At 49.3% G+C, this 16473-nt stretch overlaps 2 protein-coding genes across 2 annotated transcripts in view; one reads left to right on the top strand and one right to left on the bottom strand.

The window, feature by feature from the left end:
• Positions 1-33: 33 nt before the first annotated feature.
• Positions 34-16473, top strand: part of LOC132250969 (uncharacterized) — a 41516-nt gene continuing 25076 nt past the window's right edge. Inside the window, exons 1-2 of the mRNA XM_059729315.1 lie at positions 34-727; positions 7716-7894. Coding sequence (XP_059585298.1) covers positions 583-727; positions 7716-7894 — 324 coding nt within the window. The 5' untranslated portion in view covers positions 34-582. The remainder of the gene's footprint in view (positions 728-7715; positions 7895-16473) is intronic.
• The window catches only part of LOC102574318 (zinc finger protein 850), a 29858-nt gene continuing 25573 nt past the window's right edge, over positions 12189-16473 (bottom strand). The window contains 1 exon segment of the mRNA XM_059729312.1: positions 12189-16175. Coding sequence (XP_059585295.1) covers positions 13305-16175 — 2871 coding nt within the window. The 3' untranslated portion in view covers positions 12189-13304.

Genomic DNA, 16473 nt, shown 5'->3' with positions numbered 1-16473 from the left:
GCGGGGGAGGCAGGGCCGCCCCGGGCCCCGTCCCGCCCCGCCCCGCCCCCGGGCGGCACGAGCGGAGCCCCGGCCGGCGGAGCGCAGCGCAGCGCGGTGCCCGGGGGGGGGACGTGTCACACGGGCCGGGAAGATCCTCGCCTCGGAGCGCGCGGGGCCTGTCGCTGCCCCCTGCCCGGGGGCGCTGGAGCCGGCGGGACGCGCCGCCCTGTCCGCCCGCCGCCAGGGCCCGCCGGCTCCGCGCGGGCAGCCCCGCGCCGCCGCCACGGCGCCCTTAAGTCACGAGGGGCTGTTTTGGGGTCGTGGCGCCAACGCTTGCGGGCCGTGGCCCCCCGGAGCCGCGGGGCGGGAGAGGCTCGCAGCTGCGGGGAGAGTGCAGGGGCGGCTGGGGCCGCGGGCCGGGGTGGGGCGGTCAGGCGGAGCAGCCCCCGGTGAGCGGCCTGCCCAGAGCGGTGCTGCAGCGCGGCTGTCTGCGCCGTCCGTGTCCCCGGCGCTGCCGTGACGGTGCGTGCCCCCAGGTCGCGGCGCGGCGCGGCGGAGCTGGCGGTGGCGGTGGCGGTGGCGGACGTGCGCGCAGAGGAGATGCCGCCGCCGGGGGCGCGGCGGGAGCAGCCCCAGGCGCGCGGTGCGGACAGGCCGCTGGAGGAGGCCGGGCACAGGGAGACGCGGGGGCCTGGGGACGCCGAGGAGGAGCCCCCGCCCCCGCCCCCGCCCCGCCAGGACTCAGGTGAGGCGCAGGGCGGCGGCGAGGCCGTCCTGCGCGCGGGGAGCGGTCGGACGCCTGCCCGTGTGCGGGACAGGGTGCGGTATTTGTCCCCCTGTGGGGGGGGCAGAGCTGTGGTCCCCGTGGGGGTGTCTCCCAGGCTGGGGCACCTGATCCTGCTCCCCGCGTGTGCGCAGCCGGTACACAAGTTGCCAGTTGCTCAAATCACAGGCAACACCTGAGGAGGGAGAAGGCAAGATGCCACATTTATTGGTTAATTGCTGAACACTCGCTCGCCCCAGTTTCTGGTCTGCGCTGGTACAGGCTACCAGTCTAATCAGTACTGGGACCAGCTCAGTGGCCAGCCAGGTTGGTCAGGAGCAGGTGCTGGGCTCCTGGCGGTCTGTCTCGTCAGACAAACCAGTGCTGCAGGATGACATACAGAACGAGACCCAGAATCGATAACGTTCTCTTCTTTGATGCGTCAAAACATCACTCTGATTTCTGCACGGCTATAGACCAACCTGGTGGTCTTCTATGACCAGGTGACAACATCCTTAGACACAGGGGTAGCAGTGGATGTGGTCTTTCTGGACTACAGGAAGGCCTTCGACACTGTGTCTCGCCCCAGTCTTATTAAAAAACTCGGGGACTGTGGCGTCAACACCTACACAGTGAGATGGGTCCCTAACTGGCTGGAGGGCCGCACCCAGAGAGCGGTGGTGGACGGGTCATTTTTGACCTGGAGGGATGTGGGCAGTGGGGTCCCGGCTGAACAGGGCTCGGTCCTCAGGCCTGCACTGTTCAACATCTTCATCAGCGACTTGAACGAGGGGGTGAAAAGCACAGTGTGGGGACGCGGTCAGGAAGGCCAACCGCACCTTGTCGTGCATCTACAGATGCATCTCGAGCAGGTCCCAGGAGGTGATCCTCCCCCTCTACGCGACACTGGTCAGGCTGCAGGTGGAGTACTGTGCGCAGTGCTGGGCTCCGCACTTCAGGGGGGATGTGGACAGCATGGAGAGGGTCCAGAGGAGACCACCCGCATGGTCAGGGGCAGCAGGGCAGGCCCTACGAGGAGAGGCGACGGGACCTGAACCTGTTCAGTCTCGACAAGAGAAGGCCGAGGGGGGATCTAGTGGCTATTTACAAGCTGGTCAGGGGGGAGCAGCAGGCATTGGGGGAGTCCCTGCTCCCCCGAGCACCGCCAGGAGTGACTAGAAATAACGGCACGATCTGGCAGAGGGTAGATTCAGACTAGACATCAGGAGGCGCGACTTCACTGTCAGGGCAGCTAGGACCTGGAACCAACTTCTCTGGGTAGGAGCCAGCACCACTTCTCTTGGGTCTTTAAGAGGAGGCTGGATGAACACCTTGCTGGGGTCGTTTGACCCAGCACTCTTTCCTGCCAGGGCAGGGGGTCGGACTTGATGATCTGCTCAGGTCCCTTCTGACCCGACCAGCTATGAAACTATAAGAAACAAGAATAATCGATGTAAAGAGATAGATACCAAATAAAAGAACCTTATTATAAAGAACACCCTGTGAGTCTCTATTTTGTTGTCAACCAGTTCATTTTTTTTAAATAAAATTCAAAACAGAAGGGAATTGATCAATAACCCTTTTGGTCCAGTGACATTTAAGTCTTACCCTCCTGGTATAAATCTGTTAATATCAAAGATATGGCAGGTGAGATCTGGGTCACCACTGAAGAAAAAAAGAAGTAAAATCAGGTAAATTAAGACCAATCAAAGTGATGGTGTTATTTATATATATGTCAAGAGCCTAGAGCAAACTCCTCACAAGATGGTTAATTCCAGAACAAAAATGACTGCTTAAAATATTATGGAAAGTAAATCATGACAAGATTAACTTTATCTTAATGGGTAAATAATTCATTATAAAAAATAGCAATATAAGCAATTAAAGCAATTATAGATACTGCAATACAACATTTCCCCCCTTTGGCCCTTTTGAGTGTTAGGGGAGAAAGGCCACTTTTTATAAGCGTCTTAGTTGTAAAGCTATATATTGTGACTGTATGGTTGCAATGGCTTGAAGTCTTGAATACATACGCCACATTCAAATACACATAAAAAGCATTCCTAGAAACATTATTCCCATAATGACTGAAAGGATTAGTGCATGTAATGCTATATTCAAATTTCATTTGCTGTGGGTGACCACCCAAAATTTTTTTCCCACCAAGAGCATTTAGTTATGTCACGGGCATGAGCGAGGACATCTCTGATTTGTTTACTATCATGATGGACTTGAAAATAAACTGCCTTTGCTCCATTCATTACGTCAGAAACCTGTTGCTTAATTTTTGGATGGGCTACAAGGCTCTGCAATAATGCATGAGAAATACCTAATGGAACAGGGTGTAAGCAATGACTTTTATATATTTAATATCTTAAGCTGAAATGGTGTTGGACAACCTTATTTTGAATATAATTGATGTCACACCCATTTAAGGCAATTGCCGGGGATAGGCAAATGTTGCCATCAGAAAGAGTTAGATTATACCAGTTATGGGACACCAAGTTCTTAGATAGACACAATCTTTTCCAACATCAAGAAGAATAGACTTATTATATTGATCACATTTTATGATATATTGACATACTTTATTATCTGTACTAAGACACAAAAAATGTTTATAATATATATTCCAGACAAATAAAGCCTTCTGGGTGGTGGTCATATATGTTGGTGGGTATAGTTTCATATCCATCCACAGTTTTTTGAGCCCAATGTCTATTTAGTCGGGGGAATAATATAGTTTCATTAATTTGTGCTCCTAATACAAAAATAGGAAACACTAAATCCTGTTTTGCTTTCATTATAGCTTCAATTTGAAGAGATAAAGACATAATATTAGGATCGTATTTGAATCCTATTAATTTATTATAAGGCCACAACCAAGTCGGTTGGTTTGTTTAACTTTAAATTAGTTTTCTTAGTTCTACAGGTATATGCCAATTAGCTCTTTTTTCTATTAAACTGTGAACTGCACCCAGGGACCATAACTGTACTTGTACATACATTAAAGCTGTAGATATATTTACTTCAAAATACAGGAAAGCATTGGCTTGGTTGATTACATTATAGGTTCAGCAAAAGAAAACACACAACCCCTGCCAAGGAAAATTCCTTGCAGCAAAATATTATTCTTATTTATAAATTTACACTGCTGACGTGCAGTGGCAATGCATACATTCTTGTAATTCTAGGGGAGAACATAGATATACACACATACGTTTACATATTAAATGAGGATAAAACAATACTTTTTTTTTTAATATAAATTCAAAATTACACAAACACTTTTGTGTCACGGAAATAACCAAAAAACCCTGATATTAGCCAAATTTAATAATAAAATCATTTTACCCCTTCTGTTATAGCTGCTGGAATTTTAGGGTATTCTGCTATATCAGGAGTGTGGCACCCCCTGCTGGCGCTGTGAGTACTCTGCCCCTCCACGGTCAGGGCCCCCGACCTGCGTGCCACGACTTGATGGAATTCTGAAAGGAGGGGTTCGGTGGTATTCCTCCCCCTTGACCCAAAGATGGGATACTCACGGGTTCGCCACATTAGTTCTTGGGGCTCCACCTCCCCTACACCTCATCCACTTGCCAACCACGTGGATCCTTGTGCTGCCACACCAGCTCCAGTGTTTGGCACGTCTGTTCCCCTGAGGGTCCTCTGCCTCCTCAACTGTGGATGGGGGTGCAGGCTTGGGAATTAAGCCTGCTCACCCTTCTTCCCATGCCTGGAGTAGGGTACAAGGCAGACCCAGGTGGGTCTCGGGGCCTGGGTAAATATGGCCAGTCGGGTCTCCTATGGAGGATCACTGACCATGAGCCCCTCATGCTCCAGGACAGGGGTTTCCAAGGTCCTGCCTGACTTCTGCCCCTGCCCATTCGCTGCAGGGCAGTCGCAGGGCTCACTCATGCTGGCGTGCTGGGTCTCAGTCGGCCCGGCATGTGGCCAGCTGGCTCCCCCCCACCCCACATCTGTCTTCCAGCAGGGTTTTTAAATCTCTGGCAGCAGCGACTCCATCTGATGTAATCAGCTGACCGCTGCCTAGTTTGACAGCCTCTTGAAGAGCCAGCACAATGCTGGCTCACATGGCTCTCTCTCTGCCCTGGCCTGTCTCCTTGGTAAGTTTTCTGTGGTGTCGGGGCCCCTATCCCCCTCTCTGCAAGTGTCGGGGTCTTCCCCCAGTGCTTCCAGCCTCCGAGGGTGTACCCCGCCACCACAAGGAACTATAAGACTTATTACTTATTATCAAAGCTTTGAAATTCATTGTTAGTTTCTAGGTTCTTGTTTGTTCTTAAAATGGACCAAAAATAAAGAATTATGAATACTAAACATTTATATGATTATTTCTTTAACTTAAACTACCTTGTTATGAATTATAATTTTATTTTAGCTCATAGTGAATTTTACACTACTTTTGTGAGGGGAAGTTTAATGTCTAATTTAAAATACATGCTGGTATCTTGCTGTATTTTAACTCTTTTTCTGCCAGACTTTAGGAAATGTCTTTATTTAGCTGTTTTGGTTTACTTTATTAATTACTCAATAGCAGCAAAAACTTTAATAGCTGCTAACACTTTTTTTTAGAATATTTACACTGTACCCATACTGTTTTAAGATCCATCTTCTACCATTACCAATGACAGTGCACACATTCATACTTTGGCAGTCTCTGCCTTATAATATTGGCACACAGCAAATGCATAACACTTTTTAAACTCTCTGTTTTACATAAATAGCTTAATAATTCCTGTAATGCAGCCCATTTTTAGGCTTCATTTTTGTTATAAACATTTACATAGTTTTTAGCAGAGCTTTGTCTTCTCTGCTACTGACTTCCTATCGAACCAGTGATAGAAGGTATTATACTTAACCACAGCATGATCTCGGGTATTCTGAAATTAGGTTACAATTTAGAACAGGTTTTTTTTTAAGTCTCATTTTTACTCTTTCTTCTCCTGCCCCCTCTTGTATCTAAATTGTTAATTTCTTTACTGCCCTTTTTGTTTTAAACACTTTGCATTTCTTTTTGTATAATAGATGCCTTACTGTTTTCATTTTTCTCTGTCTTTTTCTAAATGGCACTTTTCTGGGGAAAGCAGGTTCAGTTTTAACACTGTCACTTACCTACTTTTTACATTAGGGGGAAGTGCTGCAAAATCTTTTGGATTAATATGGTTTTTTTTTACATGAATTAATCAAATTATCCACAATATAGTGAGTTCCTTTTCTTGCCAGATTTACTGTTGCTGTGCCTCATAAGGCTGCAGCAGTCTGTAGTGCTTTTGCAGCTACACCAGAGAACTATACTTTATATTTATCAAACTTTTTTCTTAAATTACTTCTTTTTCTAAAATATATATATATATATTTCAGCTTTTTTTAAAATTCTGAACTAAGTTTGTATAGTACTTTGCAGCTTCCAGAACAATTAAAACGGCTTCTGTTTCCTTTTTCTTCTTAGTTACTTTTGGTTTGGTGGCAGTAAAAAAAACATTAAATGCCTTATAAGCCTGCTTTAAGCTGTCATGTCCCTGAAAGGCACTCAGACTCCAGGGACAGGTACCTTTTTCTTGGACCCGTTGTTTTAATAGGGTTCATTTCTCTACCAATGTCTGGTCCCTATACTCCCTAAAACTTCTTAGTTTTAAACCACATTCACTTCCATTCTTTTAAAATCTGTCAGCCTCAAGCCACTCACCCCTCTCTCTCTCTCTCTCTCTCTCTCTCTCTCTCCTGACAATTTACCAATTCAACCTGCCCTGAGCTCGCCGGTTTCTACCCACGCCAGGTTCCTTTTTCTAAGCTTCCTGGTTACAAAGCCACACAACTCCCCCACATTAAGCCTATCACTTTGGAACAGGCTACAACCAAGTACTATATTTTGCTTCTAAGCTTGCTGGTCCCTAACCATGCCAAGCTGTCCTGAGCCGTGAAACCCACTGGTCCTTGACCGCATCAAGGTTTTCACCTCTGAGCCTGCTGGTCCTTGACCACATCAAGCTTTTCATCTCTAAGCCTGCTGGTCCTTGATCATGTCAAACTTTTCCTGTACCAGTATCAGAGAAAAAGCCTAAATTTTTTATCTTATTCCTTGGGTATCTATGGCCGAGGACTGCGCACATCCAACATCAACAGACAAACATTGGTGACCATAATATTAATAACAATAACAAACATCAATAACCATGACATCTACCATCCCCCTTTTGCATTGTCCAGCAATTAAATGTTGTCTGCACGGGACATACAGTGTGAATTAAAAACAAGCAGGAATCTTATCGGGGATAAGGCACAATGCCCCATTAATTGGAACATAAAACATGCAACATGAAAAGAACAAAGAAGAGTAAGGCTATCTGCTTCACTCATTCCCATACATACTCATTCATTCATGCAAAAAAAACCTAGCATGCACACAGATAGTTAGATGGTCCTGCAAAGGTTAAGGAGTTACCAAGTTCTAAAGTTGCCTGGATCAGTCTGGTGGCCAGCCGGACTGATCACGAGGAATGGAGTCAGGTCTTGTTGGATGCGCCCAAAATTCCTTCTTGCAGGTGGACAGACCCAAAGCCTTTTCTTTGTGCTCATTCTTTATAGTGATAGCTGTCCATACAAGTTTATGAATTCCGCTGAGTCAGATGCGAAGGTGTAACAGGCATGAAGCGTATATTATATTAAAAAACAAGCCAGACCTCTATCAGGAGGAACAAGGCAATTTGCCATGTTTATTGAGAATACAACCTTAAAATGATACAAACATCAACACACACGTATACACATCTGGTCTCCTTCTCTCTGCAGATGTTATAGTTACCAAAGTCAGTTGCTCAATATTTGCTCTAGGTGGTCAGTGGGGTGTACAGATGCACCAGTGCTTCTGGCAAGTTTGCAGAGTGAGTTCCCACCTTTATACTGTTAAATCTGTTCTTTTATAGATCTGTTCTTTTATGTTCTTTTATAGATCCTGCCTTGTTGGACCTGGTCCTGGCCACAGGCGATGACTTGGTGAGAGGACTGTGGGTGCTTGACCACCTGGGTGATAGAAATCATCGCCTACTGGAATTCACAATCCAGGACAGGGTGTCAAGGGCCTGCAGCAAGGCAGCAGCCCTGGACTTCAGGAGGGCAGACTTCAATGAGGTAAGGAGACTAGTCGGGGAGGCACTGAGGTCCTGGAGGGCACAGGAATTGGGAGTCCAGGAAGAGTGGTTGTTCCTTAAGGAGACGATCCTCCAAGCCCAAAGGGTGACAATCCCCACACGGATCAAAGGGGGCAAGAGCACTCAAAAGCCCCCACGGCTCACCAAAAGCATCCAGGAATGTGTCAAAGCCAAAAAGGAGGCGTACATCCAATGGAAGGGAGGGGCATCACCAAGGAGGATTATACCTCCATTGCTTGAGATTGTGGGGAGGCTGTTAGGAAGGCTAAGGCAGAGATGGAACTGGGACAAGCAACCTAGATCAAAGATAACAAGAAGTCCTTTTTTAAATACATAGCAGGTAAAAAGAAACTATCAAATAAAGCGGGGCCTCTGCAGGACATGCTTGGTAATGTGGTGGTAACACCAGATGAGAAAGCTAATCTCCTTAACAGATTCTTTTCTTCCATTTTTCTGAGCAGGGACAGGGCCATCCCCCCTACTGGGAATCTGGATGGACCCAGGGGAGGTGCAGCCAGGCCCAGGGTCAGCGAGGACCTAGTCAGGGAACTTTTGGTGGGACTAGACATGTTGAAATCAGCAGGTCCTGATGATTTCCACCCCGGAGTGCTGAGGGCATTGACAGAGGTCATTGCGGGACCCCTGGCACGGCTTTATGAGCATTTGTGGTGCTCTGGCCAGGAGGACTGGAAAAAGGCCAATGTGGTTTCCATTTTCAAAAAGGGGAGGAAGGAGGACCCAGGAAACTATAGGTCCATTAGTCTTATCTCGGTCCCGGGGAAGCTGTTTGAGAAAATTATCCCGGAGCACATCTGCAAGGGACCAGCAGGGGAGATTATATTTAGGGGCAATCATAATGGGTTCATTAGAGGCAGGTCCTGTCAGACCAACCTAGTGGCTTTCTACGACCAGGTCACAAAATCCTTGGAAACAGGTGTTGTGGTGGACGTAGTCTTTCTGGACTTTAGGAAGGCCTTCGACACTATCTCTCACCCCATCCTCATTCAAAAATTAGACGACTGTGGCGTCAATGTCTACACAGTCAGATGGGTCGCAAATTGGCTGAAGGGCTACACCCAGAGTGGTGGTGGATGGGTCATTTTTGACATGGAGGGACGTGGGCAGTGGGGTCCCCCTGGGCTCAGTCCTTGGGCCCGCACTGTTCAATATCTTCATCGGTGACTTGGACGAGGGGGTGAAAAGCACCTTGTTCAAGTTTGCAGATGACACTAATATTTGGGGACAAGTGAGCACACTAGAAGAGAGGTACAGGCTGCAATTGGATCTGGACAGGTTATAGGGGTGGGTAGATGAGAAGAGGATGGGTTTCAACACTGACAAGTGCAAGGTGCTGCACCTGGAGAGGAAGAACCAGCAGCGGACCTACAGGCTGGGGAACTCCCTTCTTGTCCGTGCAGAGGCAGAAAAGGATCTTGGATTCGCTATTGATTCCAAGATGAACATGGGCCGACAGTGTGGGGACACGGTCAGGAAGGCTAACTGCACCTTGTCGTGCATCCACAGATGCATCTCGAGCAGGTCCAAGGAGGTGATCCTCCCCCTCTATGCGACATTGGTAAGGCCGCAGTTGGAGTACAGCATCCAGTTCTGAGTGCCGCACTTCAGGAGGGATGTGGACAGCATCGAGATGGTTCAGAGGAGGGCCACTCACATGGTCAGGGGGCAGCAGGGTATGTGGCAGAAATGCCACTGTGGGTGCCCCTCTCCAGAGATCTGTCTCCACCAGCCTGAGAGGCTGCTGTTGAATCCCTCAGGGCGGGGATCTCCCACCTTGTCTACATGACAAAGGCCTGGGGCCTGGGAGGCGGATGCTCTGGTCACCTGGGCAGGGGGGAAAGCCCAGCCCTGCGCGGGCCCAGGTAGCCAGGGATGCTTGGTAGATTGGTCGGCTTGTGGCCAGTATTGGCAGCTTCGATTGGACCGGGCTGCTGAGGTCAGAGAGGTGATAAAAAGGCCCAGGCCAGGAAAAAGGGAGCCATTAGCCATGTGGTCATCCAGGTGAATCTGAAACTCTCTCTCTCCTCATCACCGCATGCTCCAAGAGCGCCCTGCCTCCAGAGGAAACTCCAACCACCTCTGGATGATGCGAGTGAGTAAGCTACTAGAGATCAGGCGAGATATTTAGCTTCAGTAACTCAGATGCATGTTAAAACGGCTACCTCAGCCATTCTAGTTTGCTCTATGGGATTCCTTTGATATTCCTCTAATATTGCTCTACCTTTTACCCTGTTTCCGCCTTACCCCCTGTAATCAATAACGTTCTCCTTTGTGACCGGTGTGGGAGACTTATTGAGGGGTGGGTCTAAATTATGCCTAGGAGGGCCCTTAGGTCTGCGGACTAAGGGAGACTTTCCTATTAAGCCCCTGACTTGGGGAAGTGCCCCAAGTGCTTGTATTGGGTCTAGTACCCATTGGACGATCAGGCCTGTGTTCTCCAAGGTGCGCAGAGCCAGAAGTGAGTCTAGAGCCTTGGATGGTGGCAGTGGGAACCCCAGGCTAGCGGGTGTGCTCCAGGGAAGGGGTCGGCCGGACGGGAGGCACCCCAGGGAGGCACTCGGAGCCTGGACGGTGATCGGGCACAGTGAGGTGGGTGGCTCAACACAGGAGCGCCCCCTACTGGCCCGCCACAGGGTAGGCCCTATGAGGAGAGGTTATGGGACCTGAATCTGTTCAGCCTCCACAAAAGAAGGCTGAGGGGGATCTGGTGGCCACCTACAAGCTTGCCAAGGGGGACCAGCAAGCACTGGGATAGTTCCTGTTCCCCCGATCACTACCAGGAGTAACAAGAAATAATGGCCGTAAGCTGACTGAGAGTAGATTCAGGCTGGACATTAGGAGGCACTTTTTCATGGTCAGGGCAGCTAGGAGATGAACCCAGCTTCCAAGGGAGGTGGTGTTTGCCCCTACCCTGGGGGTCTTCAAAAGGAGGCTGGATAGACACCTAGCCAGGGTCGTTTGACCCCAGTATCCTTTCCTGCCCATGGCAGGGGGTCGGACTTGATGATCTGATTAGGTCCCTTCCAACCCGACCAACTATGAACTATGAAACTACAGGGATTGTAAGTCTTTGTTTGAGACAAGGGTACTTTTCCATTCTGGCATGAGGTCAAGCTCATACATCATTGCCCCAGGTGCTAGTATCATTGAAACTTCCTCTGTTATCACGGTGCAGGCAGGGTCCATCGCAAAGGGAGTCCTTTAGCCTTGGGATGCTGTCCAGGCCTTGTTTTAAGCTGGTCTCTGCTGCTTATCTTTTCCTCGTCTGGTATCAATTAGTTCTTCAGTGGGATCCACCATTTGGTAGAAACACCACCAACTGTTTCTGCAGTGTGATCCGCTGTTTGGTAACTTATTGACACATATTCATAGCTTGCTCTGCTTTTACCATTCACTCTACATTCATTCATCCATGCATCTGAAAGTTTAAAATAATATAAAAGAAATACTTCTATGAAAATATAATAATCAGAGTATAGACAAATAACAACTTAATTTGTCAACTTGAAATAAAATAACTATTCTTATTTATGGTAAGCAATACAAAGTGGAGTCCAAGTCTTGCATTGCATAACAATAAAGCCTAAATAAAACTAGATAATACTACACCTAATTAAAAGATTAATATGCTAGTGTCAGCTCAACAAAGGTCATCCTCCTTGTCCAATTGGCAGGCTGGGCTTGGTAGGACATGATCTTCTGGCTTTGTGACCTGCAATCTTCAGGGGGGTCGCTGCTTGTAGTCTTCAGCCGTCAGGGTGAAGGCATGGTCTAGTATTTGGTAATCCTTAGCTGCTGACTTTGTGTCACTGCAACCTTTAACTGTTAAGCCACAGAAGGCTATTTTCACCTGCTGCAAGGGGACTGTCTTCCTTCACATGGTCACATACATACATCATTCATTCTTTCACTACCACTTTTCAAACATGCCAGACACACCACAGACCCTCCATAAGCATTTTCCTTATACCAAATTTAAGTTCTAAAAACATGAGACAAATAGGTCAAAAATATTTATGCTAAGCACTAGGAAATTTAAAATAGATGGCTAATTCCAAAACAATAATGACCGATTAAAGTATGGAAAGTAAATCATAAAACTATTTAACTTTATCTTAATGGCTAAGTAATTCAGTAGAAAAACTAGCAATATAAGCAATTAAAGCAATTACAGCTACAGCAATGTAGATCCCTCACACACACGACACCCCATATTCTCACACCCACATCCCCCACACCCCAAATACCCACACACCCCACAAACCAATACCCACCCCCCCAACAATACAGAAAAGTAAGACTTCATTTTAAGCTACTGTGAAATCATCTCTGTGTATACTACACAAACACATGTAAATCAGGACAAAAACAAATTAGTGAATGTTGTAGATGTTCAATTTTTAAAATATAATTTGATATTTTTCTGGTTCCAAGATGGCAAACCCCCTTGCTGAAAGAAGTGCTTCTTGAGGCAAGGGAAGGGACTTCTGGTGGAAAAGCTCAGAGTTTAGGGGGCTGGACTTCCAGTCCCAATATGGCAACTAAGGGGTGGAACACTTGTCAAGGGACGGGGCTACCCATGTGACAGCTTACCTAAACTGTGTAAACAGCTCTCCAGCCAAATCATTTCCCAGCCCAGTGTTAAATTGTGGGACTGGATTAGCAAGGAATACATTACAGAGAATGGGATGAAGGGATTGTGGGGGGCAGCAGCTGGCACCTGGTGATGCAGAGTTCTGACAAGTGGCTGAGAAACAAAACCTGCCAAATTGAGCTCATGGCGTGGCAGTATCAGCTTATTGCAGACCCCAGTGAGCATGTGTGAGCCTGGCAGGGGGGTGACGTGGTGGGGAGGAAAGGCAAGGTCAGGGTGGAAGGCAGGGAATGCCTGCCCAGCGGTAAATGTCCTCCTTCCTGCAACTCTAGAGCCTCACATACCAGAACCCGGGGACCAGAAGGGAGGACAAAGTTGGGAGTCTACGAAGCACAGGCCCTGGATGTCATATAGAGCCAGTTGCATAAGGGGGTGAACCCTATTGTGAAGGCACTTCTTCTCCCCCTGGGAGCACTGCCTACTTTTAGAGAATGATGGATTGGGGCTGATTTAAAGACCATCTACTCACAAGTTCCCCAAGCATCTGGGCTGGCCTCTGCATGAAGCATTTCTTTTAAACCCCTCCCCTCATCAAAACTTAGGGTTAGGCCTCTGTGTTGTTCGGGTTCTGCACGACCCTAAAAGGGTCAAATGATGGGTGAACTATTGCATATTGACATGAGTCGAAACACCGTTGAAATGAGACTGCTAGTGAAATTCTGCATAGCCCTACTGAGCAGGTATACATCTCCAAGCAATTCCAGCATAGCTGGAAGAATTATGGATGCTCCTGGATATGGATGCACTGGTGCTGGGCCATTTTGGAGGAGCGAGGGAAGCTCTCACTACACTCCGAGCACTGATGTGGCTTCACCCCTGTGTGGATGAGCTGGTGCTCAGACAGGTGGGAGGACTGGTTGAAGTTCTGCCCACACTCCAAGCATCAATGTGGCTTCTCTCCTGTGTGAATGAGCTGGTGCTTAGCCAGGCTGGAGGAGGCAGTGAAGCTCTTCCCACACTCTGAGCACTGATGTGGCTTCTTCCCCATATGAATGAGCTGGTGCCGGGCCAGGTGGGAGGATCGGGTGAAGCTCTTCCTGCACTCTGAGCAGTGATGTGGCTTCTCCCCTGTATGGATAAGCCGATGCTGGGCCAGCCTGGAGGAGCGAGCAAAGCTCTTACCACAGTCCGAGCACTGATGTGGTTTCTCCCCTGTGTGGATATGGTGGTGCTGAGACAGGGTAGAGGACTGAGTGAACCTCTTACCACACTCCAAGCACTGATATGGCTTCTCCCCTGTGTGGATACGTTGGTGCTTACCCAGGCTGGAGAAGAAAGCAAAGCTCTTCCCACACTCTGAGCACTGATGTGGCTTTTCTCTTGTGTGGATACGCAGGTGCTCAACCAGGCTGGAGGACTGGGTGAAGCTCTTACCACATTCTGGGCATTGATGTGGCCTCTCCCCTGTGTGGATACGTTGGTGCTTAGCCAGGCTGGAGGAGAGAGTGAAGCTCTTCCCACACTCCAAGCACCGATGTGGCTTCTCCCCCATATGAATGAGCTGGTGCTTAGCCAGGCTGGAGGAAACAGTGAAGCTCTTCCCACACACGGAGCACTGATGTGGCTTCTCCCCTGTGTGGATACGCTGGTGCTTCGCCAGGCTGGAAGAGAGAGTGAAGCTCTTCCCACACTCCAAGCACTGATGTAGCTTCACCCTCATGTGAATGAGCTGGTGCCGGGCCATGTTGGAAGATTGGGTGAATCTCTTCCCACACTTTGAGCACTGATGTGGCTTCTCCCCTGTATGAATAAGCTGATGCTGGGCCAGCTGGGAGGAGTGAGCGAAGCTCTTCCCACACTCTGAGCACTTATGTGGCTTCTCTCCAGTATGAATGAGCTGGTGCTTAGCTAGGCTGGAGGAGACAGCGAAGCTCTTCCCACACTCCAAGCACTGATGTGGCTTCTCCCTCATATGAATGAGCTGGTGCCGGGCCATGTTGGAAGACTGAGTGAATCTCTTCCCACACTCTGAGCACTGATGTGGCTTCTCCCCTGTATGAATAAGCTGATGCTGGGCCAGCTGGGAGGAGTGAGCGAAGCTCTTCCCACACTCTGAGCACTTATGTGGCTTCTCCCCCATACGAATGACCTGGTGCTTAGCTAGACTGGAGGAGACAGTGAAGTTCTTTCTACACTCCAAGGACTGATGTGGCTTCTCCCTCATATGGATGAGCTGGTGCCGGGCCATGTTGGAAGACTGGGTGAAGCTCTTCCCACACTCTGAGCACTGATGTGGTTTCTCCCCTGTGTGGATAAGCTGGTGCTGGGCCAGCCTAGAAGGGTCAGTGAAAGTCTTCCAACACTCTGAGCACTGATATGGCTTCTCACCCATATGAATGAGCTGGTGCCGGGCCAGGTGGGAGGACTGGGTGAAGCTCTTCCCACACTCCGAGCACTGATGTGGCTTCTCTCCTGTGTGGATAAGCTGGTGCTTAGCCAGGCTAGAGGAGACAGCGAAGCTCTTCCCACACTCTGAGCACTGATGTGGCTTCTCCCCCGTATGAATGAGCTGGTGCCGGGCCAGGTGGGAGGACCGGGTGAAGCTCTTCCCACACTCCGAGCACTGATGTGGCTTCTCCCCTGTATGGATAAGCTGGTGCTGGGCCAGCCGGGAGGAGTAAGTGAAGCTCTTCCCACACTCCGAGCACTGATGTGGCTTCTCTCCCATATGGATAAGCTGGTGCTGGACCAGCCTGGAGGAGAGAGTGAAGCTCTTCCCACACTCTGAGCACTGATGTGGTTTCCCCATATGACTGAGCTGGTGCCGGGCCAGCCTGGAGGACAGAGTGAAGCTCTTACCGCACTCCGAGCATTGATGTGGTTTCTTCTCTGTGTGGATAAGCTGGTGCTGGGCCAGGTTGGAGGAGTAAGCAAAGCTCTTACCACACTCTAAGCACTGATGTGGCTTTTCTCCTGTGTGGATACGCAGGTGCTGAACCAGGGTGAAGGAGCGAGCGAACCTCTTACCACAGCCCAAGCACTGATGTGGCTTCTCCCCTGTGTGGATACGCTGGTGCTCAGCCAGGCTGGAGGACTGACTGAAGCTCTTCCCACACTCCGAGCACTGATGTGGCTTCTCTCCTGTGTGGATACGCTGGTGCTGAACCAGGGTGAAGGAGCGAGCGAACCTCTTACCACAGCCCAAGCACTGATGTGGCTTCTCCCCTGTGTGGATACGCTGGTGCTCAGCCAGGCTGGAGGACTGACTGAAGCTCTTCCCACACTCCGAGCACTGATGTGGCTTCTCCCCTGTATGGATAGGCTGGTGCTGGGCCAGCCTGGAGGAGTGTGTGAAGTTCTTACCACACACCGAGCACTGATTTGGTTTCTTTTGTGTGTGGATCTGATGGTGCCGGGCCAGGTTGGAAGATCGGGTGAAGCTCTTCTCGCACTCTGAGCACTGATGTGGCTTCTCCCTTGTGTGCATGCACCAGTGCCTGGCCAGGTTGGAGACCTGCTTGAATCTCTTCCCACACTTGGTGCAGCAGTGCTGCCCACACTGGTGCTGGGACAGGTCTTGCCAGCAGATGAAGTTCTTCTTGCACTTAGTGCAGCGGTGTGTCTTCCTGCCCAGGTGGGTGCGTCGGTGCTGAGACAGGGAGAAAAAATGGGTGAAGGTCTTGTCACACTTGACACAGCTGTGCCTGACACTTCCCCCTCTCCAAATGTAGGTGCTTGACCAGGTCTATGGGTCACACAAAGCTCTTCACCCACTTGGTGAACCGGTGGGGTAGCTTTCCAGAATAGGATGAGCAGTGAGTAACCAGGGTCAAGAGGCAGATAAAGCTCTTCCCACACCTGGTGTATATGTGGGACTTCTGCCCAGTGTGTCTTATCTTGTGAAGAGCCAGGAGGAATGGGCAGTTAAAGGTTTTTCTGACCTTGGG

Source organism: Alligator mississippiensis, chromosome 5, assembly GCF_030867095.1.
Source record: "Alligator mississippiensis isolate rAllMis1 chromosome 5, rAllMis1, whole genome shotgun sequence".
Classification (NCBI taxonomy): domain Eukaryota; kingdom Metazoa; phylum Chordata; order Crocodylia; family Alligatoridae; genus Alligator; species Alligator mississippiensis.
Note: the sequence above shows the minus strand (reverse complement) of the source record. Positions and strands in the feature narration are given on the sequence as shown.